This window comes from Moschus berezovskii, chromosome 2 (assembly GCF_049115385.1).
Source record: "Moschus berezovskii isolate FMDL1 chromosome 2, NW_MosBer_1.0, whole genome shotgun sequence".
Taxonomy (NCBI): domain Eukaryota; kingdom Metazoa; phylum Chordata; class Mammalia; order Artiodactyla; family Moschidae; genus Moschus; species Moschus berezovskii.
Genome location: NC_142461.1, coordinates 42,467,230 through 42,491,412, shown reverse-complemented (window position 1 = coordinate 42,491,412; position 24,183 = coordinate 42,467,230). Strand labels below are relative to the sequence as shown.

At 46.4% G+C, this 24,183-nt stretch overlaps 1 protein-coding gene and 1 pseudogene across 5 annotated transcripts in view; both read left to right on the top strand.

Moving 5' to 3' along the window:
- The window catches only part of NRP2 (neuropilin 2), a 119,931-nt gene that overhangs the window by 79,343 nt on the left and 16,405 nt on the right, over positions 1 to 24,183 (top strand). Inside the window, exons 13-16 of one of the 5 annotated variants that reach the window (XM_055397549.2) lie at positions 4,569 to 4,831; positions 6,357 to 6,453; positions 7,577 to 7,597; positions 16,977 to 20,464. In XM_055397549.2, the coding sequence (XP_055253524.2) occupies positions 4,569 to 4,831; positions 6,357 to 6,453; positions 7,577 to 7,597; positions 16,977 to 17,257 (662 nt within the window). In that variant the 3' untranslated portion in view covers positions 17,258 to 20,464. Of the gene's footprint in view, positions 1 to 4,568; positions 4,832 to 6,356; positions 6,454 to 7,576; positions 7,613 to 11,920; positions 12,107 to 16,976; positions 20,465 to 24,183 lie in introns of those variants that run through there. The other 4 variants (XM_055397547.2, XM_055397551.2, XM_088828124.1 and 1 more) reach the window with 4 other exon arrangements.
- On the top strand, positions 12,929 to 13,027 carry LOC129538780 (U2 spliceosomal RNA; annotated as a pseudogene).

Sequence of the window (24,183 nt, the reverse complement as noted above, 5' to 3'; positions counted from 1 at the left end):
TACTTCGACCACCTGATGCAAAAAGCCGACTCATTGGAAAAGACCCTGATGTTGGGAAAGATTGAAGGCAGGACAAGGGGGCAACAGAGGATGAGATGGTTGGATGGCATCACTGACTCAATGGACATGAGCTTAAGCAAACTCCAGAAGATGGTGAAGGACAGGGAAGCCTAGCATGCTGCAGTCCATGGGGTTGCAAAGAGTCAGACGTGACTTAGTGGCTGAACAAAAACAGGAGGCAGAGTGTCCAGGGATGGTAGTTGAAATAAAGATCATAGCTTTTATGGAGCTTTTACTGTGCCCCTGTTTCTATGCAAAGCACTTTAAAAGGCTCTTTCCATTTCCTCCTCCTCCCAGCCCTATGCAATATTGCTATTATTGTATCCATTTCACAGGTGGGAAGACTGAGCCTTTAAAAGATTAGCAAACATTAGGATGCCAGCCCCCATGAGAGATGAGGCTCTGGCGATTTTACTCGGTCCAATGAGGGTTCAGATCCTACTTCCATCCCTCTCTAGCAGTGGTCTGGGACACACTTTTCACTTCTCTGAGCCTGTTTCCTTTTTGGTAAAAATGGAGAACATCATACTTATTTCACAGGAAGATTACGGAAGGCAATGAAGCCCCCAGCGTGATGTCTGGCACCTCGAGGTGCTCAATTCACATCAGTTCTCTTGCCCCTGCTCTTCCTCTTCCCCTCTCTGGGCTTCTCTTGACCAAAGTCATTCCTTCATGATGTCCTGCTTCTAATCAGTCCTCTCTCAGTGACAGGCGGGGATGTTTTGCAGCTCAGCGTCCTTCTGACTGATGTCTCCTGCTAATTCCTTAAATTTACATATCATCTTTCTTCCCTCCAGCTCATAGCACTTAACAGACAAGTGGGGCACAAGTGATTTCACTAAGTGAAATTCAGAGGCCTGCTTGTCTAGAGATTCTGCAAACCAGTGGATTAGCTCAGATGTCAGCACTGAGTTATGATCCTTCAGCTGCTCGTGCTTAGCACGCCACCAGCATTAACTCCCTGGTCTTCCAGGGGTCCTTTAAATCATGCACAGTGATTATCATCTTATTGTGAGAGAGAGAGAGAAGAGAAGAGAGGGAAAGGGGGAGGGGGAGGGGGCCAGTTCAGGTCCCCGGGAGAGGCAGTCTGTGACACCTCTGGCCTCACGGTGCCTGAAGTTTTAGCAACAGGATGGGTAAATAAAGCAGACCCGGAGAAAATCCAGCCAGCCCGGCATTTTACACCTCCACACACATTTTACTGACTAAATTCTAACCATTATGCTATGATTCCCCTGCTGCTTAAGAATGTAAATTCACACAAGTGACAGTATTTCTGCCAAGCAATTTTCAGACAGCCAGTGGGTCTTATTTGTGAAACTGTGAAGGAAGAAGGCTGAATAATAAGTCTCTGAAATCTGGTTTCCTTTCTATACGAGGTGGAAGCCGTAAAGTCTTGGAAATGACTGGAGCGTGGGAGCATGTTGGGGGGTTGTCACTGGCGGCTCAGTGGACTGGATGCTTCCACAGGTCACCTTGTTTTAAGATCTGGGTATCGGCTATAGGTATATTTACTTTGCAAAAGCTGTTGTGCATTTTTACTTATACATACTCATATTTCAGTATAAACGTTCCTTAATAAAAAGCAGAACGTCTCAAAAATCCACCTCACCTTTGAAAAGGGCTGTTGGCTCAGTAGAATGGGAGGGAATTGTGAGATTATAAGAACCTGAGGGATTACAGAGCCCAGCTGATTCCTGATCTGTTCTTGTTTCCAATAGAGAGCCTCATAACATTCTTTATCCATGTGTTTATCATTCATTCATTCATGGGAACAGAAAATTTTGTCATATATATGTATGTGTCACTACCTAGGGGCAGGGAGAAGAAGCATTCTTAACCCTCCTGTGTGTAAGGCCAGGACCTTATAGTCTAACCAAGGAAATAGAAAAGACGTATAGCAAACAATTTAATTGCAGTACAAGGCAGGGAGCTGAAATGCATGAAAATGGCCTCCAGTCTTTTTAAAAACCAGGTAAAATCAGTGGTATGGTCAGTAAATGCTTGAGTTATTGAAAGAAGAGAGGCATTAATGTTGAAATGTACAGAGTGGTGAGGAGAAGAACTGGCAAAAGTGGTGGGGTGGGGGACAGGGGGAAGCAGAGAATTACAGGTAAAAGGAGAAAGGGGAACAGCGACCAGTAGAGAAGCCGGTTTCCTTAAATCATATGTAGATCACGTAGACTTGGGACAAGGTTACCAGGGGCACAGCTGAAGTGAAGGGCCTACTGCACGAAGGTAGAGAAACTCGAAGTCAAGTCCAGCTTTGCTACTCACTAGCCTTTCTACTTCGGACAAGTCACTTGAACCTTTCCCAGCCTCAATTTCTGCATCTTGTGTAGAGTAAGATTCATAAGACCCAGCTCACAAGTATATAGCGATGATTAAATTATAAAGGCAGATCAACATGCTTTGTAACCTGTAAAGCAGTATGCAAATAGGCCTTATAATTATTATCATTAATAGTGGTAGTAATGAGATCTGATAGGAGAAGCATAGGTTTAGAAGATCTTTGAGTGTCTGGTTGTGACACCAGTGTCTCCTCCTCAGCAGATCACCATCATTGAAATTCTCTGCTGTAGACAGCTGCCTCCATATCTGTGCTAACTTTGGCCTTGAAGAGCTCCCATGGTGTGGGGTAGTGTGCCTCTAGATGGTTAAGGTATCCCAAACTAGAATCCTGACTATGCATCTTAAACTGGTCTAATTTGACTTCAGGGGAGGGTAGCTTCCAGAACAATAACCCCAGAGAATCTAACCAGGACTTAGGGGAGACGGAGAGGAGGGAGAGAGGTGGCCAGGAGGAGGGAAGGAGCTGTTTCTGGGCCACTGATGGGAGGACTGCCACAGGCTCTGCTCTCACTAGAAAGATGATGTTGGCAGGTACACAGCAGCACATGGGTGGCCCAGGAGTCCCTGCTGATTCTGGGCTCTAGAGTCCCTGCCTGTCCTTCCCTGACAAAAATGTTCCCAGTCCCTGTTAAGTAAAAAAAACTCTGTGCCCACATCTCAGATTAACATGATCCTGAGGTGTCTGATGTGCTGGTTATGTGGTGTAAAAGGGCCATTGCCATCTTGCAGAAATGTTCAGCATAAGATGTTTCAGGGCCAAAAGGAGACAGTGAGATTTTCTGCTCAAATGCCACCCTGTTCTCTGTGCAAGTGGTCGAAATGCTCCTGCATGAACTGGATTTGCCGGTGCAGGTCCCCACACCTGTGTCTGCAAGGCATGGGGTCTGCCAACAGGGAACTCTGCCTCCCACAGAGTACCTGATGCATTTAAAAGTGCATCAGCCAAAAGACACATTCTTCAAACATTTGGATGGGTGAAACCTTCATCTCCCAATGTGTGTATGCTGCTGCTGCTGCTGCTAAGTCACTTCAGTCGTGTCTGACTCTGTGCGACCCCAGAGATGGCAGCCCAGCAGGCTCCCCCATCCCTGGGATTCTCCAGGCAAGAACACTGGAGTGGGTTGCCATTTCCTTCTCCAATGCATGAAAGTGAAGTCACTCAGTCGTGTCCGACTCCTAGCAATCCCATGGACTGCAGCCTACCAGGCTCCTCCACCCATGGGATTTTCCAGGCAAGTGTACTGGAGTGGGTTGCCATTATCCTCTGCTAAACACATAGCTTTTGTTAGTGATGGTGACAACACCTGTTTTATTGGGGCTGTATTTGCCTGACTCTTTCAGAAAGGCCACGTTCAGGCCTCCCCAGGGTGGGGTCTCAGGTCCCTTGCATCACCCCTTTGTTGTTCATTATTCAGTCACTCAGAACTTTCTGACTCTTTTCAGCCCATGGACTGTAGCACACCAGGCTTTCCTGTCCTTCACCATCTCCTGGAGCTTGCTCAAACTCAGCCAACCATCCCCCACTCCTATTCAGCCACCATTCCCTGCTCTGCTTGAACAAGGATGCCGGGCTTCTGAGCTGCTGTTGGTAGAGCCCAAGCTTCATCCAGGAGCACTGCTGGAGACAGAAGGTTGTAAATGTCTTCCAGTTGGACAGTGCCCAGCCAAGATGATAAAGGCTTGAAGCATAAACCACCTGGCCAGAACCATCCACTAGTCTAGCAGTCACTTCACCCCTTATTATTCAGTTCATTACAGCGCCCTGGCCCTTTGGGTAAGCAAATGATGATTAAAATGTGGGCTTGGCCTCTCAGAATCTAGGGGGAAAAGACAAGCACCAATACAGCCAACCAAGACCTAAGGCGGATGGTGCCAGGTGCCATATGTAAAAGATACAAAGGAAGGGATGCAGAGAAAATAGGCAGGAGGGACCTTCTTGACATAAAGACTCAAGAAAGGGCCTTAAGGGGATGCAGCATTTGAATCAGAGTCCTAAGAAAGGAACACAGAGCCTGGAGAACAAGTTCATAAATAAACCAAGGACACCCAAACTCTGCCCCGGCTTACCCCCCGCCCCCCGAGGGGCCACAACTGCCAGCTGGTGTCCTTCCCAAGCATTTACGAGGGACCTCTGTTTGGGTTTTTTCCCCCTCCAGATGACAGGAACTTCTTGCGGCTGCAGAGTGATGGGCGGAGAGAGGGCCAGTACGCGAGACTCATCAGCCCGCCGGTCCACCTGCCGCGGAGCCCCGTGTGCATGGAGTTCCAGTACCAAGCCACGGGCGGCCGCGGGGTGGCGCTGCAGGTGGTGCGCGAAGCCAGCCAGGAGAGCAAGCTCCTCTGGGTCATCCGCGAGGACCAGGGCGGCGAGTGGAAACACGGGCGCATCATCCTGCCCAGCTACGACATGGAGTACCAGGTGGGGTGGCGACGGGAGACGGCGCGGAGATCCGAGGGGATCCTTGTGATCTGCGTTTCAATATTTCAAAGGCCGTGCCCATTCATCATTAGGGAACGCGGTTAAGCGCCGCTGTTTTCATTGTGTTTCTCCCGTCGCCATGGCAACTAAATGACACTCTTATTTGTTATTCAGAATGTGCCTATCTCTACACCCAGACTTGGTTCTTTGTTCCTCCTATTGCCTTTTATACTGCTGAAATCTTCCCCAACAAATGTTTCTTCTCTCCATTTTATTTTAGATTGCTATCAGGTAGGCTGACAAAGGAACACAGAAGCCAGGGAAATAAACACAAACAAACCCTCCACACAGGAGAAAAGACGCCCTGGGAACCCCTGAGACTCAGAGAAAGAGAGGGCAACAGCCTCCCCGCCCCGTCCCAAGTGTTCAGGTGGCTGTTGGTGCTTAGTGTTACAGAGATTCCTAAATGAGTGAGTTCTCACCCTGCAGCTCCAGGAGTTGAATTCTATTATCTGTGCCCTCACAGAGCAAGAGACCAAGGCACAGATGGGGATGCGCAGCTGTGGCTGAAACTTGGGCAGAGTAGGCACTGTGGAAGAGGTGACTGAGAACCAGCCAAAGCATTAACCTGCTCCTCCCCAGACGAGAGGCAGCAACAGATGGCTGGTGAGGCAGCCAACTGCTCGCTCAGCTTGCCAGAGGACATGTGCTCGTTTGCAGAGAGAACCTGGGGAGGGCGAAATCGAGGGCTGACTGGAGACCACTGAGCCGAGAGGCTCCTGCATGCAGCCTGCAGTCACTCTCACCTTTGCAAAATAGCCTGAGTCCCGCCCCCACCTGCCTTCCTACTTAGAAACCTCCATGTGTTGTGAAGCTACTCCCTGTTGGTATTTTTGTCTCACCCACTAGACGGTGAGATTCTCCAGGCAGAGGGTCTTGCCTTCTTAGCTTTTGTAACTGTCAGGGTGCCTGGCACATAGTAGGTGCCCCGCAAATTAGTGGTGAAGAAAAATCACTTACCTTCTAGTTGTAATAATGTAACACTGTAACTAACCCCCAAGGTAATTCAAACCTGTACACTACATTTCTCACATTACCCCTACCTGCATGTCCTCTTGAGTTTCCAAATACCTGGATTGAGCATCTGAAAGATTTGTGAGAAAAAGAAAAAAAACATGGCTAGGGAAATTTAAACTCTCCTTTAAACATGCTCTGATTGTAGTCCTTTTAGTCAATACATTCTAGTTACTTGACAACAATATCCACCACTTAGTTATATATATGTATTTTTTAATCCCCTTAAATATGCATTTGATTTCAACCAACTCATTTTAAATTGAGATTTCAAGTACCAGAGCCATGTGGTCAACAGATGTGTACCAGGTGCAGTAAGGCACATGTGCGTGCGTGCGCGCGCACACACACACACAGATTTTAAGCTACAGTTAACAGAAAATTGGAAATCTTTGCACTGTTTGCACCAAGAAGCTCGGTTAACCCTGGCGCTTTTTCTTCCTGCTTCTAGATTGTGTTCGAGGGAGTTATAGGAAAAGGACGTGCGGGAGAAATTGCCATTGATGACATTCGGATAAGCACCGATGTCCCACTGGAGAACTGCATGGGTACGTGAACATCTGTCTCTTCGTGTCTCCTCCAAGGGCTGGGATCCACCAGGGGAGGCAGCACCTCGTTTTCAAACACAGCTGTTCCCCCAATGGGTGCTGTAGCACCAGTCCATGCAGGAGGCGAGATGTGAGTTCAGTTAGAGCTTAGGCTGCAGTCAGGCCGGGAGAGGTGTCAGACAAGGTGGAGTCCTATACCCCTGCTCCCATTCAGAAAGACACATGCACTTAGTATATGAAGATTCAGGGTGCTGAGACCCCATCACCAGACTCCAGCTTTTAGCAAAGAAATGCTAGAGGACAAGAACAACTGCCAGTCAGAATTACATGCTGGAAGGGTTTGATGGATTTAATGGAAACCTTCACTGGTGAGCAGAAATAGTACATATGTTATATTGGAATGATAACACAATTACCCAGGCAGTTCTTTTACATGAATGAATTGCAGGACGAGCTATGGCATGTGAAATAAGAGTTCAGATTTTGCTCTGAAGCTAATATCTCTAATGCCCAACATGCCAGAGTTGTAAGATTAAATACTGCATGCCAAGTGACCAGCACAGTAAGGACACTGTCTCCTTGGACAGAAGTGCTGAGCAGCCAGGTCACCTAGTTCACCCCATGGACCACCTCCCATCAGAGGCATGGACATTCCCAAAAGCAAGAAGAAATCCTGAGAAGGAAGGAGACCTGCTTGCAGTCTGCAGAGTGACTGTAATAACTCACCAAGTGCTTTTCTTGGCACATGGGTCCCGGGTGTGTGTGTGCCTGATGATGGTCAGAAGCACCTGGGACCACCCTATTCCCTTCAGGCAACTCTCGGGGCCCCCGGCATCTAAAACTAATCCAGGCTCTGAGAAAGTAATCAGTGGTAAGTGACTGATTACAATGCTTCAGGGACCCATTACTCTATAAAGGACTTTTTGTTCCAAAGCAACTTTGAGAATCTTTCCCCCCTGGCCCCCGTGACTACGATGTGTTAGACCCAGAGCCTGTGGCGGGCATGGGAGACTTTTCACAGAATAGTATAAAAAGCTTGATGAAATTCATCTTCATCATACACTGTGTTCACCTTATGTATTCCTCTCATCTAATTCAAATTTTTTTGGTTTTTTTTTTCCAGAACCCATCTCAGCTTTTGCAGGTGAGAATTTTCAAGGTAAAAAAAAAGAAGTTATTTTTAAATTTCTGCATGCCTTTTCCTTCCTCCCATGTGATGTGAATTTGGCGGAGGCGATAAGCCTCCAGATTTGACAAAGCTCCCAAGAGAAAAATAGATGCCCCACCTTCTCACCGCTAGATGGCGCCAGCAACACCTGTAGATACTGGAAAAAGGGCGATTGAGAGCCTCACTGTCTCTGGTTTAATTAAAGTTTAGAAACCTATAATAGAGACAAATAGGTTACAGATAAACCTTTCAGCTTTGCATTGTCCAATGGAGAGCAATGAGGCTGAAAATGCATGAGTGGTGAGAAAAGAGAGGGAGACTGAACCAAAAAAAAGAAAAAAGTCAGTAGTAAATTAGAAGTGAAATGAGGTGGCAGTGATTTATTTTGGACCAAAGATGGTTTCTTTCCAGTCACAGGGCACCAAGGCAGCAGTCTCAATTAACCCTCAGTGAGGTACACAGTTGTTTGAGGGAAGAAAGTTAGGGGAAAGACATGAGGAATGACAGCCCTAAGTGGAGAAGGTCGCAGAAATCTGGAGACGGTGTCTGGTTAAGGGAAGGAGGAGGCTCATTTGGTGACTGGAATTAGAGCACTTGAAATACAGGGCTGAAAAATAGAAAGCGACATTTTATCCCTAATAAAGTAAATAGAGAACAGAGCAAAGAGAGAGGAATGTGGGATGCCTGCCTTATGCCAGGAGGGAAAACTAACCTCCAAACTCGGGGGTGCTAAAATGCAGTGTATTTCACATCTCACCCTCTTAGGTTGACACTGCTAACATTTCCACCCGGGTTCCAGTGCTAAGGATTTGGAAACCACTCTGTAAATGCTTCCCATGAATTGGCCCGGGTGTATAAGCACACTCAGAGACACTCACCCACACCTAATAACAGAACCTAGTTTATGCAAACAGTCCCGAGGGTTTCTGTGCCCTGTTTATATTGGCTGGCCTTAACCCCACAGGTGACAGCATTTCAGAGATAAGGGAAGTCATTTTTATATCTGAAGTCTAGACTCGTTATCTTCGCTCTCATTAATCTGTCCAGCTCCTGGCTGGACAGAGATGGATTCCTGGTTTGCCACCTAGATGTGCTCTCTGACTTCAAATCATCTCGCCCAATTTGCCACTCATCACCCGCAGCACTGAGATAGTAGATGAGGGAGAGGCAGCAGGATGGGGGATGGGAAACCTATCTAGAATATCGTTTCTTTCTTCCTCACCCTTCCTGGCCTCCCTGGCCCCATTCCCACTCCCCAGTGCACACTTTTCAAGTATTAAGAGTATTCCTGTGCATGTGGTGGTGCTTCTTGGGTGTGAGATTTTCTGTTAACACGAATCTAAAAGTATCGAAAGGAAAAGCTGAGATCAAAACTGAACGGCTTGGATTACAGTTGAATTCAAGTTCTAACTTTCAGGACCCAAGGTAATGTTGATGCTGGGGAAGTAAACTTGCTTATGTTGTTTCACGTGACTTTGATTGTTGAGACTCAAACCTCCCAGAAAAGGCTGGTTAGGGCCTTCAGCCCCCACGGCAGACACTCTGCTGTGTGAACATGGATGTCTGGGTCCATGACTGACAAGTTCAGTGGCTAAGTGCTTTGCTTCTGTAAGTGAATAAACAAACCAGGGCACATGTGCTGTCGCAGACGCTGTATTTACCATGAGGCTTCACAGGCCAGTCATGTTCTCTTGTAAAATATATATATAAATAAAATAGCCTCAGAGCTGCAGTGCTCATTTAGCCAAAATAAACACAGGGCTTAGGGACTCCAAGGTAAGAATTTCCAGTGTGCTTCCGATGGGCTGGTTTGGGGCTTAAGCACAGGCAGCCCTTGAGTGACATGGATTGGCCCATGGCTATGGTCTTGGGAAATAACAAGCATCTTTGGAAGGAGGAAACCAAACTCCAGAGACTTGACTCAGGAGTCAAGAGCAGGATGGGAATTGAGAATGGACAGTGTCGATTGCGTCAGCAGGTTTTACATGGAATTCTGACTTGGTAGCCAGATGAACCCAGGGCCAGGGAGGCTTCTTTGGGCTGAAGCCCCTCTAACTTCAGTAGACACCTGTGGGTTTTGACTTGAGCAAAGCCTTCCATTTGGGAGAGGAAAGAGGACATTCGCTCTACCTAATCTACTGACCTCTCCGAGTCAGGGCGGTGGCAGCCTTCTCTTGGTGGGAGGGTGAATGCCTTGGGAATTAAAGCAGGCTGTTCACTCAAATAAAGAAACAGAGAAATCAGGTTTGGGCAAGCAGGATATGGAAAGCTGATGGTGAAACCCTATTAACAACAGGCATATATTGTTAGTACGGTTTTTTCTTTTTTTTGAATGTAGATTGTTTTTCTTTTCCATTATAAATTCACCATGAGACAGAAGCAATCTCATTCTTTATGAGAGACCAATGTGTACTAGGTAAACCTTTAAGGCAATGCAACAAAAGTGGCTTCTGGACTGAGGCTTATTAGGTAGTCTTGATCTTTTGTATTTTGAAGTGTCTTTCATTTTCTGCCTCTTACTCATCTCTTGCCATGGAACATTTTCTTTTTATTCGAATCACCTTGTGTTTTCTGCTTGGTATATATGCTTTGATTGTGTATCAGGATATGAGTCAGCGAAAAGAAACAAGCCACACTGAAAAGGAGAGCCATGTAGCGAGGGGACAAGGAGGAGATGGAATGAATACGCTGTGTTGTCATGTGATGTTTAAAAAGACTTTTTTACTGTTGTCCTAAACAATGTAGCCTGGGTGTGCGTTTCTTTTTTTTTTTTAAGCAGCAGCAGCAGCAGCATAGACATAGTGCCATCATGTATCTTTTTCTAGAATTTGAGTTTAACAAATGAAAACTGTGTGTAAAGGCGGGGAGTGGGGAGGTGAAGAACCGGAAAGTGGTGTATTTAAGGTGATGGATTATTTTTTCTTAACCAATGCTTTCTATTTTCAGTACAAGTAAAAAGAATAATAAGGAAGCCAGTAAAATGATATAAAGCCCATAATCTGAGTTCTGTAGTTGTTTACCAGGTAGTTATTTTTAGCAGGTTGCAGTGGAAGCAAGAGCTCTTGTTCATGTTAGAGGCTGTGGGCTTTGAACCAAGCGGGAGCAGAGAGACCCATGGGAGTCCCAGGCATGGGGGGTAGTGAACGTGAAGGATTCAAAAGTGCTGTGTCAACCACTGATGGATGCTAAGAGGAACATCAGTAGCTCCTGCTCACAGCTGTGAGCGTGGGTTTTATGTCTCAGACCAGCTCTGAGGGCTGCTGGCCCTATCTCTTGGGCCTTTCTTGTTCAGTCCTCTGCAATTTTCATCCAGGTAAAACTAGGAGAAAGAGGATAGTACAGGCTGTCTGCTGGGCATAGAGGGGACCCATTTCGGGGCAGTGACAGATGCCTAGGGTTTGACCCTGTGTCTCAGGTTTTCAGGTCTGTCTATTTCATACCAACTGGCCCATCTCTGCCATGTCTCTTCCCCATCTTTCCATCCCCGCCCTTATCCCGGTTGATCTGCCAATCGGCTACCTCCCTGAGACTTTGCTCCCTGGTATAATGCCCCCTATGCAAGGGCACAAGACCTGGAATGAGCCTCAAATTCCCTCTCTCTCTGGCATCCTTCTCTCCCACAGCTCTCTTGACTAGAAGCACTTGCAAGACGCAGTGAGGGTTAAATGGCATTCTCGCCATAATCCTCTGATGAAAGGCAAAGAAGTATTCCCAACGCCTGCCAGGGCTCCAGATAGGCAGCTGTGGGGTGTGACTCCTTCTCCTTGGCCCCCTCCCCCTGAGGTCCCCAGCTGCCAGATCAGAGCTAGGTGTTGCTGAGCCGGGGAGTCTGGAGATGAGATGCGTGTGAACCACTAACTGCCCGGCTGCTGCCACTGCCCGAGGGGACCCCAAGGCATCCTTTGTGAGGTTCAAGCTGCAGAGGCCTGACACATCGTCCTGCAAGTTTACCATTCATCTAAACTGCTGCCAACATCGGTTTCTCTAAGGGGAGAAGAAAATTTTTTTCACTGACTTTTCCTCTCTCCAGGAACAGAAAGGACAAGCCTTAATTTAAAAGAAGTAATCTAAGTGCCACCAAAGAGAGGACAAATGTTCAGACTTCAGGCAGCCATGGATCTGGGTTTAGGGGTGTCTTAGACAGGTGTGGGGGGGCAGGCAGCAGCATTCCTACTAACTGAGTGGAAATCTCCCAATGACCCCCCCCGACACACACACACACACACACACACAGTGCAAGGCAAATGGAGAGTCATTTCACAGGGAGATTTTATGCTTCTACATTCTTCTTCCAAACAGATCGGTGGGCGCGACCACGTTCTTCGACCCTCTTCTATAAACTTCTCTAGAGAAGCCAGCTTTCTCTTTTGTTTGTTTAATCTCACAAATTAAATAAATGTTTTAACTGAAATGCCCCTTCTCCAGCTCTTCGTTTTCAACCTACACATGCAAGACTGCAGACAGGCCAGACCTGAAACAGTTCTGATTTCCAATGAACCTTTTCTTCCCCTCCGAGAGAGATGATTTACGTATATTAGGTATCTTTCAAAACATTTCTCTTGGAAACCTGGGTGACTCCTCCAGGTCCGGAGGACATTTCATAAACTTAGCTGCAAGAGATGTTTTCGCTTTGGGGTGATTCAGTGAGAATTTGACTGAGACAATCCGCAGACGGGTTCAGACAGAAGAAAGAAGCAGAAAGGGAGAGGTCTGCTTCCTGTTCCACCCCATGTGGTGAGAGCAGAGTCTGCACACCTTTCTGTCAGTGGACAGATAGTGAGCATGTTGGGCTCTGTGACACTCTGTGTGGCTGGGACTCACTGCGCCTGTAGCAGAAAGGCAGCCATAAGCCATATGTGATGAGGGTGGCTGTGTTCCAAAATGTACAGAAATAGGCTGAGAGCCAGATTTCATTTTCTGACCCCTGGGTTCCAGCACAGGCGGAGGATCTGGTCCACGTACTTCCAGTCCTGACCCTGCCACTCCCCAGCCGCATGTGCTTCCTCCGAAAGCTCTGGGCCATCTCTCGGGTTGCACTCTGTGCTGCCCCTGTCCTCCTCCTCAGTTTTCCTCCAGGCAAAACCAGGAGAAAGTCACTTATCCTCTCAAGTTCTCCACTTTCCCATCTGAGAGTCATGAAGAATAAGGATGATAGGTGGTCCAATGCCTGGCACCCAGAAGTCTCCACTCATTAGGGTGGTAGTTATGCTCACATTTCCCAATTGCTTATTAATTCAGTAACCCTGTTTGCACAACAGGAGTGGAAAGAACCTACCTAGTGTGTAATTTTTTCTGTTATACTCCCATATCGCTTCTCGGCCTTTTGGCTAAGATCAAGTGTATTATCCTCCCGTGCAGGGCTTCTTAGAATCTATTGTTTCTCAGAATTTAAATTCTCCACCTTCACAACCCCCCTTTCTCCAGGGGGCTGAGAACTTTTACAGGTGGAAGCCTACTCAACCTTGCAAATACACTTTTAAATTTCTGTTTTTCATTATCTTACACGATGAGAAAAGCATAAACAGAATCAGAAGGTGGAAATTCATGAAAAATAGAACAGACATTGAAAGCATCTTTCAGTTGGGGGGAAATCAAAGTCTGTGAGTACATGGGGGAAGTTTGAACAATCAAAGGGACCTTCAGGTGAGCACATCACCAGTGTTGGACAAAGTTGAAGTCACCTGTGCTTTTTCTCCCATCCTGGGGGACATGTCTCCAGCTCCTGAGTTGTGAAGCAATAGCCTGGGCATCTCATATGGCTGAGGGGGCAAGTGGAGCTAAAATGCAGCCACTTACCAGCATCTGCCCAAAGGGGGCACCTTTTTGCATTTTAACGTATAGGCATGGTATGAGCTAACAGAATCTAACACTTTCCAAGAATAACTATTCTGTGAAGTACCATTAGGTCGTCAAGGTTTTTTCAAGGAAGTCTGAGTGTTGGTCCAACATGCATTCCTCCTTTCAGCTGTCCACCCATTCATCCAGCCACCCTCCACCCCCCCGACCCCATCGATCCATCCATCAAACATTCCTGGGATTGCTGCCCTTATCTAGGAAGGTGCTCTGGAAGAGGACTTAACCCCTGTTGACCTTCCTTTTCTCTGGCTGGCAGACCACAGCCTCATTAGCATACAGCCCTTGAAGACTGCCACAGAGCCAGATTCTAAAACAGCGGTCTGTGGGAGTTGAGTCTCTTTAGCTGGAGAAGGTCCTAAGAAACTCTGGCCCCCAACTGCAGGTCATCAAAAATTGCCTGAGGGGGATGAGAGGAGGACTGTTTGCTGTATCCTCTCTTTTCTGACTGCCTTAACATTAAAAACACAAATTCACATAGTATATTTTCTCATTTCTCCAAACAAATGTCCAGGGAAAATGTTTAAGGAGCCAACATGATGTCGTCTACCAAATGGCTTCTGTCACTAAAATTTTCTACATGGTGATCATTTCTGGGGAGGGGAGTATCAGCAGGAAATGGGAGGAAGGTTTTATGAGAAAGTGGAGTTTGTCTTGCAGAGCAGAACTTGAGCCGGGTTTCTAGCTCTGATTCTGAATCTGTAACCCACATAACGTGACTTCTTCTCCAGTGCTCAGTCGCTACAGTCATGTCTGACTCTATGCAACGCCATGGACTGGTAGTTCACCAGGCTTCCCTGTCCATGGGATTCTCCAGGCAAGAATACTGGAGTGGGTTGCCATGCCCTCCTCCAGGGGATCTTTCTGACCCAGGGATTGAACCTGAGTCTCTTATATCTCTATCTTTGGCAGGTGGCTTCTCTACTGTCCCCTAGATCCTCCCCACCGTGCCCCAGCTTTGTGGATATCATAAGCAACATTTCAGGAGTCAAGTGAAGAAGGTCTCAGCCCCGGCGTGTTGAGCCCTGGGGGTGGGAGATGAGGCAGTGTATTTAGTGTTGAAAACCAGCATTGTGGCTGAAGGAAAGCAGCCTTTTGAACTGAGACTGTGTGTTGATGGTGGGGATGAGACCAGTTGTGACTGCTGTATGCTTGACAAAAATGAGTGCTCCTGCTTTGTGGTCTGGTCAGGTGCTTCAGAGGGGGAGTTAATCCCTGTGGACTTACCGCCTTCCTTTCCTCTCATGGCTGAGCTGCAGCCTCATTAGAGGGTGGGTCTCACTGTGGAGCCAAATGGGAAATCAGAGGCTGACCCGAGGACACCCTTTGGGGAGAGGCAGGTGGCCCAGAGGAACCTGGAGTCCATCTCTGCACACTTTGTTGTTTCTCGTGCGTTCTTCTGAGCCCACATGAAAATCCAACAGCGGGATGGTTGCCAGGCAGCAGATACTCTCAGTGGCCTGAATAATGAGTTGACACCACGTCCCTGTGACTCGCGAGCTGGCCATTTCAAGGAGCCGTTTTCAGAGCCTTGCTTTCTCTTTCTGTTTCCGTGCATAATTTTCAATCTGGTCACCAAAAGAGGGAGGTGGGGGAGGGAGGGGAGGAGGGCTGGAGGGAGGGAGCTTTCTAAGCTACAGTAATGAAATTATTAAAAGGTGGAAACGGTCTGGGAGTAAACACAAATAGAGGAGGAGACAAGGAAGAAGACAGTGTGAAAAGGGGCGTGGTGGTGACCCTGGGATTCTGGGATCCTTTCTACCCCAGGGGCGGCGGCTGCAGTTGCCAGGGTGTATGCTGGGTGACACATCCTTGTCACAGCTCCTCCCAACCCTGTGGCACTTCCGATGGGCTCAGAGGCACCGACGAACCCTGTACCCTAGCACAAGGGGATTCCCTAAAGCTAGAGGAGTCAGTGATTAAGAGCTGGAAAAGTGAACAGGCTCTGGAAGATTTTCCAAGAAAAATTCTCTCACTTTTCTAACACTTCTGAGAAGGCATCAGAAGGTCTGATTCACCCCTCAGCTATCCCCCAAATCAAAGAGAGGTGCTCTGGGGTTCGGGCTGCAGGAGTCGGCAAACACTGACTCAGAAATAGGAGTCTTCACCTCAGTTCGGTCTTTTAATCACGAGCATTTATGGAGAGCCTTTTTGGTGCATAATACCCTGAGGCAGAAACCAGGATGAGAGCGAGTGCTTCTGCTTGAGGAGCTCCACGTCTTATGAGGGAGGCATGAAAATATCGATGAGCCTTGTCTGCATCTTGAGCAGAGATGCACCCACGGGGTAGGACCAACGGTACAAGGAGAGGGCAGCAGCACCTCCTCCCCCACCACTGTGGCTCCCACCTGGGATATTCCATGGATAGAGAGGACACATCTTTCTGGCCACCTCTACTTGATGTAAGCAGCTAGGGAGGAATTTTTCATAGGTTAAGCATACATCATCTTTCTGAAGTAAAGATCATGTCTGGTTTTGGCAAGCTCAAAAGCTCCTAGTCCCATTTGGGCCAGATTCTCATCTGATGTAAATCGTTGGGAGAATCAAGTTGTAGCACTGTTTTGCATTAAATGGGACTCCAGCCAGTCTTTCCCCAGAGTTACCCTGGGCTTAAATCTACGACATCATCTCCATGGCAACCAGAGGCTGGCCAGTGAATGTGGTTGCCTTGTAAATCCTCTGCTAGCTTCTCTTCCCTCCTCTGTCTTTTCCGTGATTAGAATGTTCTCCCTCCCTTTGCTCTCACTTATTTATTCACTGTCGCTCTCACATACCTACTATCGTTTTGCACCCACATTTTTTGGTTGCAACATCCTTCCAACCAGCTTTTTAAATCCTCCATTCAGTTAAAAAATGAAGATGTGTTAGTCATTGCTTGACAGTGGTAATTGACCTGTTTAGACAAGACCAGGCTGACTTCAGTGGGCATGGAAGCCTTGGCAAACCAAAGTGGAATTCCCCTTCAAGTCTAGCCAGCCTAATTAATACATTGTTTGAGAATGCTGGCCAGTCAGACCAAATATTGTTATTTCCACCCATTTGGAGAGTCAGTCCTATGGAATCCCAGAAGTCATTTTAACATCCCTCGCATATACTCCTATGTGTGTGTGTGTGTGTGAGAATCATAATGCTTCTACATATTATAGAATATTGTAGTTTAACAGAAAGAAGAAAAGAGTTTTGGAATCATACAGCTCTTGGTTGAATACAATACTTACCACTTACTTGCTGTATAACCATTCATTTAACCTCTCTGAGCCTCTATTTCCTCATCTGTAAAATGGGTCTGAGAGTACCTACCTGATGGGGTTGTAAGTAGGAAGTAATATCAATCACTGAAAAGTGCTTGGCCCACCCTAAATACTCAGTACTATCTTGTTCCCCTGTCCCCTTCCCTATCCACTCCAAAGCATGTGTGTGTTTCTTTTCTTTTTTTTAATTAATTTTTGGATTAGCCTGCATGCTCTCAGCCTAGCAACACTCTTCTGTGTCTTTCCACCAGGGGGCACCCTCCTACCGGGGACCGAGCCCACAGTGGACACGGTGCCCGTGCAGCCCATCCCAGCCTACTGGTATTACGTTATGGCCGCCGGGGGCGCCGTGCTGCTGCTGGTCTCCGTCGCGCTGGCCCTGGTGCTCCACTACCACCGGTTCCGCTATGCGGCCAAGAAGACCGATCACTCCATCACCTACAAAACCTCCCACTCCACCAACGGGGCCCCTCTGGCGGTGGAACCCACCCTAACCATTAAGCTAGAGCAAGACCGCAGCTCGCACTGCTGAGGGCCGAAGCAAGGACCGCACCCAAATCAAACGAGAAAGACTGCAAACACGTTGCCTCGATTTTGCACTTTTCCCTCCTCGCCTAGTCTCTGTATGAACGCTCAGACATCTCTGTCTCTGGGCCCAAACCCTGTGCGCTCGTATCCATCCCGACCATTCTCCTCGGGTCCTCTTGTTTGTTTTCCTTTGGTTGATTCCAAACCGCCCAACCCCAACTCTACAATGCTGCATCTTGGAATACGAGAAGAGACACGCCTCTAAGCACCTCACAACCCACGGCTCAGCTGGTTTCCTTCCAGAGACTGGTTCCTTGTTTCTTCCCCTTGCCTTAGCCCATCCCTCCTCTCTGGTGGGCAGTCTGCCAGGAGACTTGAGGGGAAACCCGGATCTGTGTGTTTGTACATAGTATACATTTGCGCCTGTGAATAGCTCTGTGTGTGCGTGGGTGTGAGAGAGAGAGACTGGCTCGTGGCGGGGGAGGGGAGTGTGTGAGTGTGTTCAGAGAGGGCCCCCTTTAACTCTTGTGTTACTTCTCCGGGGGTACATGTTCCAGAAAATAATATACTGTACTAGTTCTGTTTACTTGGAGAAGAGGTTGAAGCTTTTTGTTGCCTTATCTAGCTCTGGCTGGATTTCTGTTGGCTTACCATTGTCATCTCCAGGTACCTAAAACTAGAGGCCACATGAGAAGAAATGTGGCCCATCCTATCCCTGTCCCCACACCCCACCCACCTGACCCAAGAGGAAGGTTCTCCCACTGCACTCAGACCAGACATGACTCCTAGCTAGTCCCGTCTGGGGTGTCTCTGAAGTTACACAGTAACAGCCATTGGGTGCCTGTGGAACCATCTCTTACTTCCAGCCCTGAAGCAAATTTGTCTCATGTTGCCTTATAAAAGAGAAGCTCATAATGAATGTTTAGCTTTTATCAGTTAAGTCCAATCTTGGAATAAGTCATAGAGAATAACCAATCTGAGACTGATGTAGGAAAAGCAGTAGCCTGTTGAGAGCAGGAGGAAGTGGAGAAGGAAGGATTGAAATGCTGTCTTAAAAAAACTCTTACCCCAGCGGGTTCATTCTGCCCACTGGGGGATGGGGTGGAGTAAGAAGATTAACAAAAGTGTATTCTTTGGTATCATATGGATCATGGTTAATAGCATTTGTAAATTATGGGGGAAACGGGGTCATTTGCTTTCCTTTCACGGTGTTAATGTGTGCCTGAATCTGTAGCCACTAAAATATAAGGCTGTTCCCCTGATTTATTTGAATCTTATGAGAGAATAAAAAGTTACCATTTGTTTAAATGTACTAATGTGCTAGCCCTTAAAGCATTCATAGCATCTGGTAAATACACCCTCATAGGCTGGCCTGGCATTTCCAGATGTTACTGCATCGTCAGGAGAAGGTATCAGGAAGGTAAATCCGCTGCTGCCCATTTGTCCTGTCCAAGCAACGCAGGGAGAGGGATGTCAGAGAGAAATTGCCTAATGATATTGTACGAAGGATAGATTCAGTAATGAAGCCAATTTCATTGATAGAAAATGCATATTTTAATGAGATTCTCAGTGTACTGAGGCTTAGGCTTGGGGGTTAAACACCTTCCTTGGGGGTTCTCACCTTCCTGCTAGGAATCCACTGGGGAAGTGTAAGATTCTCTCCAAAGATGGTTGCCTGGGCTGAAAACCTCCAGGTACCTTCTGAGAACAAAATACTAATGATTTTTTTGGCTGCTTGTGGGAGAGAGACTTAGCATTCTTTTGGAATATTCACATAGGTCCCTCCAACAAATGCACACTCAACTTTCGCATCTGGTTTGTTTCATCCTCCTGAAAGAATGGTGCTCTCCCACTCTTACTCTATTTCAAAGAGCTAGTCTGTCTCAACCACAGCAGCCCTGCCAAGAAAAGAAGATGAAAGGCTAGAGCATGAGCTACCTTGAGATTTCACGAATACTCCAGATTTCAGCTTATCCCAGCTGAAGATGGAGAAAGGGGAGAGAGAGGAGGGGTGCCAGGATGCCATGGATACCTCACGATGACTTTCATGCCCATCACTGAGGGCTTTTTATCTCAGGTGTCCGTATCCAGTGATGTGTTTGGGGCCAGGCGTCCCCTTGAAATGATTGACATCCCTATAGGCACCCCATGGAAGCGTGGTGTCAGGAAATTACACCTGGGAAGTCCGGCCAGTGTAGCAACTGTCTGAGTTACCATACACCCATGAGGATTTCCGTTCTTTAAAAGAAGAAGACAGCAGCTTTGTGAATTTCCTTTATCTTTATCTGATGCCCCATGGTGGCGTCATCTTTATGTACATGCTGTCGTTGAGAAAATGAGACTGCTCAAATCTCTGTGAATCCCGTAATGCACATCAGCTGGGGATGTCACACCTCTCTCTGTCTCTCTTCCCTCTCTCGGCCCCAGCAGCTTTCACAGTATCAGCCAGGTACTATGCTAAAAGGGCAGCTCTTCTGTAATGTCATGCCTTGCAGCTTTAAAAAGCAAAACTCTGTTTTTCATGGAGGAAGGGAAGGGTCCCTCTCTTCTAAAAAAATAAAATAGACTGGACAGGTGAATGCATGCATGCATGTGTAGAGTTCCTTCTCAGAAGACAAAGAGGTGATAGCAACTATTAAAAAATAAATGACTGAAAGGAAGGTCTAGCTCGGGCTGATAAAGTTTTTGCCTTAGTAGAGCTTTCATGTTAACAGTTCCAGGAGGGAAACCCTTATCTCTAGAGTGAAAAAATCCCTTTCTTGGTATTATGCTAGCAATTGCAATACCTTAATTGCCTGTGAAGGCAGAAGAAAGAAAAACAGGCTCATAGCATTGCCATTGACAAAACAGAATGCTGAAAGTAAATTATCTTTTCCCTTGTCCCACATTTTTGGGATTAAAGCCAGAATAGGATAGGAAATCCAGTAATATTTCTGAGGTTGATACCCCATCTTTAAGAAGACTGTGTCTTTAAAAATGAAGCTAGCAGGCAAGTAAACACCTAAATAATCGAAAATTACCAAAGAACAACAGCAAAACAAGAAAACTTAAAGATTTTTACTTCCTATTCTTATCCCCTTGCCCTGTAACTGTGACATCTCTTGCATTGCTCAGTTGCCTGTGTGTCAAAATACCTTGTGGACGTTGAAAACTATTTGAAAATGTATTGTGTGGAATGTAATAAAATGATGATATTTTTATACAAACATCTGTTTTTTTTTTTTCCCACCTTGGTTTATGAGAACAAAGTTCAGATGTAGGCTTTGAACAAACTGCTGTTTGCAAAGTTTATATATCACCTTTGAGCTAGAGGGCATTTCTGTGGGAAGTAGGTGGGTTTTCTCCTTGAGGCTGAATGCCAACTTCTCCTTTTATTTTTATTACTACTGCTTGTTAGGAGTTTTATCCAATTTGTGCAGCTGAGCCAGCTTTTATGATTGGTGTGGGATTTTGCAAAAGTTGCTAAGTGCTAAATTACTCCATATGATTCCACAAAATTTCTCTTGATGGCAAATCCCTGGAGATGGGACTCTACTTTCAAAAGGCCCCAGGGGCTGGGACCAGCGAAGCTGAATCATGTTCTCAGCTCTACGGAGACAGATAGTTTCCTTTGGAGAAGAAATGGCAACATCTTACCCCTTGCCTACCAAATTATTACTTCCACGGGGACGTCGATCTCCAATTTATGAGCACTTTCCCAGACCAAACAGGGACTTACAGCATGTTCAAGGCTCAAAGATATTCCAGACTTTGGAGCAAGTAATGAAGATAATTATATGATTACTGGGAACCTGGAAATATCATGGTGGAACATTTTATAAAAGGAATATTCTATAAAAACTTTGAGGAGAGGAACTTGGGGAAACTTACTTGAAAAGCCAGATCTTTTGATAACTATTTGATGAGTATTTGGTTCTCTTTATTGAGTATTTAGTAACATGAATTATGAGTTTATGTGCTCAGTCATGTCTGACTCTTTGCAACCCCATCCCATGGACTATAGCACACTGGGCTTCTCTGTCTATGGGATTTTCCAGGCAAGAATGCTGGAGTGGGTTGCCATTCCCATCTCCAGGGGATCTTCCTGACCCAGGGATTGAACTTGTGTCTTCTACACTGCAGGCAGATTCTTTACCCACTGAGCCATTGTGGAAGGCCATATTTAGTGACATAGTTATATAAAATATTTTATCAAAGAGTTATTAGTGCCAAAAAAAAAAAAAAAAGATCTAGGAAAGACAGCCTCACAGCAATTCAGTGTTTCTAGATGGTGGTCAAAAGTGGTGATGGAAGAATTTTCCACCCCCCTATATTTGTGGGGTGTATTAAAAGTATCAACCCCAAACCCTTCCTCAGAGTCTGAGAACATTCCTAATGGCCCCCAAGGAAAAGAGTAGGTCCAAAAGAGCCTATTTCTGCCTGGATCCTGCTTTTCTTCCTTTCTAAACCTAGAGCCAGGAAGAATTGCTTTTTACAGCTATCAACCTGTCCAAGTGGTGCTAAAGAAAACAGGCTTCTGGGTTTTCAGATCTGCAGTCACTATAGCTGGCTCACTGGAGATGTCACTGTCTGTCCTCTGCAGGAGAATAGAGTTGAATGTCCATGAGCAGAGCCTTGTTTTTTCCTCTACGACGAGCGTCATGACCCATTTTGTCCCCATAACAGTTGGCTGTCCTTAAAGCTGTTTGTTCCTATTAGCAAAGGATGAAAATGAAAGCATCTCAGAAGCATTTATTTCCAACAAAGAACCAGGCTCAGTCAACATTTTCATAAGCTGGCCTGGGACCAGATTTGCCAGTGAATTAAATTAGCCATCGTGTATGCTTTATTAGCTTTACTGTTTTTGCAGCCACCTTTGAGAATTTCATCATTGCTTTCCCTGCCTTGGTTCTGATCCCAAGGCTTATTCTATATACATTCTCTCCCTTCCCCAAAAGAGCAGAGACTGTTATGATCTGATCTTAGGCGTTAAACACAGCGCTGTTATCAGTATGGTATTTCAGACCTAACCCAAGCATAAATGTTACAGAAATTGTATTTCCATGGATCATAAACAGCAGATGTCAAGGCCTAGTAGGGTCTGTCTTGGCTCCTACCTGGCCCTTTATGATGTTTCAAATGTGCACTCTTGCATTTGAAGCAAGACCCTGCCCTCCTAGCCCAGATATTCGCAGCCTGGCCAGTTGACTATGGCCCTGGGTTTGTTTTCATCACCTCTCTTCACAGACTGTACAGTTGTTTGGCACAAACGTTGTTGGCCTTTCTATCATCTCTGATGAAAAGAGCTTCATTTTTAAGTTTTAATTTGTCCGCTTTGTGGTCTCCACATCTGAGCCAAACTGCAGATCTGTAGGTGCGGCTTGTTTTCTCTTTGTGTGCATCACTGGGGCTCTTGCAGCTGTAATTTGCCTTTCATCCACTTCAGTGATAGCCCAAAGAAAACACAAAACAAAGCCAACCAGAGGAAAAGGAGGGGAGAGGGGAAGCCCCAGCTGATGGCCTTATGATCAGCAGGGGAAAGATCGCCTTATATAAATAAACTACAAGCTAGGAATAGTGTAGGATTTAATGAAGCCTGACACAGATCAAGTGCACTGGAGTATGTCTTCAGGTTAGATATCATCAGACACCTGGACCCTGAGAAAGCATCGGGCCACAGGCCACAGCCAGGCTATGTTTGCACTGTGTGGAGGAAAGAGTTCCTCTGGCCCCAAACTTAAGCCTGGGATGGATACAAGATTTGGGCACTTGCCAAAGAGCAGACCCCCTCTTAGTATGGTTTCTGCTTGGCACAATGCACAATCTTGGTGCTTCAGGGCAAACAGCAGAAACCATTCTTGACCTAAGGCCAGTGGGCAAGAGACCCAGAATCCTTCTACTCTCTTTCCAATAAAAGAGTTGTTCCTGGGCTTTGCTGTCACTGACCTCCAAGCTCCCAATAAAACTAAAGTCCCATGGGCATCAAGCCAAAAAATAGGAAAGGCCATTTGAAGAGTCAGCAACAGACATGCCGGAGGCAGGACTGGTCATTGACGGGAGAAAACACCTATTCTTGGAGGCTCATGGCCAGAGTGGTTATTGATACTGAAGAAGTTCATTGGGTGAAACTTTGGGATGGTATCTGACTAGGCTTCCTTTCATTTCTTTTCAACTTGCAAGTTATTCATGGCTATAACCTCAAAAACTGCAAATCGTTTTTTTAAAAAGCAGTTAATTTCATTGTTAACCAGTCCCACTCCCCTCCCAGAGGGAACCATGAGAAATTGTTCAAGGTATATAATTTCAGGGCTTGTTTTATACCTTTCCAAATGTATATGTTCATGTCTAATTATGCAGTTTGCTTTGGTTTTTTGTAAATAGTATCAGCATTGGGTCACTTGGCTGGATAATGTGCTTTTTTTCATTTGACAGTCTTGTGGCTACTTTGTTGCATGCCAGTGGGCTTACACAATTCTTTTTAAATACCGTCTGGTGGCTCAGAGGTTAAAGCGTCTGCCTCCAATGCGGGAGACCCAGGTTCAATCCCTGGGTCGGGAAGATCCCCTGGAGAAGGAAATGGTAACCCACTCCAGTATTCTTGCCTGGAGAATCCCATGGATGGAGAAGCCTGGTAGGGTGCCGTCCACGGGGTCGCAAAGAGTTGGACAAGACTGAGCGACTTTACTACTACTAGCATTTTGCCTGGAAACTCCCATGGATGGAGGAGCCTGGTAGACTGCAGTCCATGGGGTTGCGAAGAGTCAGACAGGACTGAGAGATTTCACTTTCACCTTTCACTTTCATGCATTGGAGAAGGAAATGGCAACCCACTCCAGCATTCTTGCCTGGAGAATCCCAGGGATGGAGGAGCCTGGTAGGCTGCCGTCTATGCAGTAACACAGAGTCGGACACAACTGAAGCAACTTAGCAGCAGCAGCATTTTGTATCATG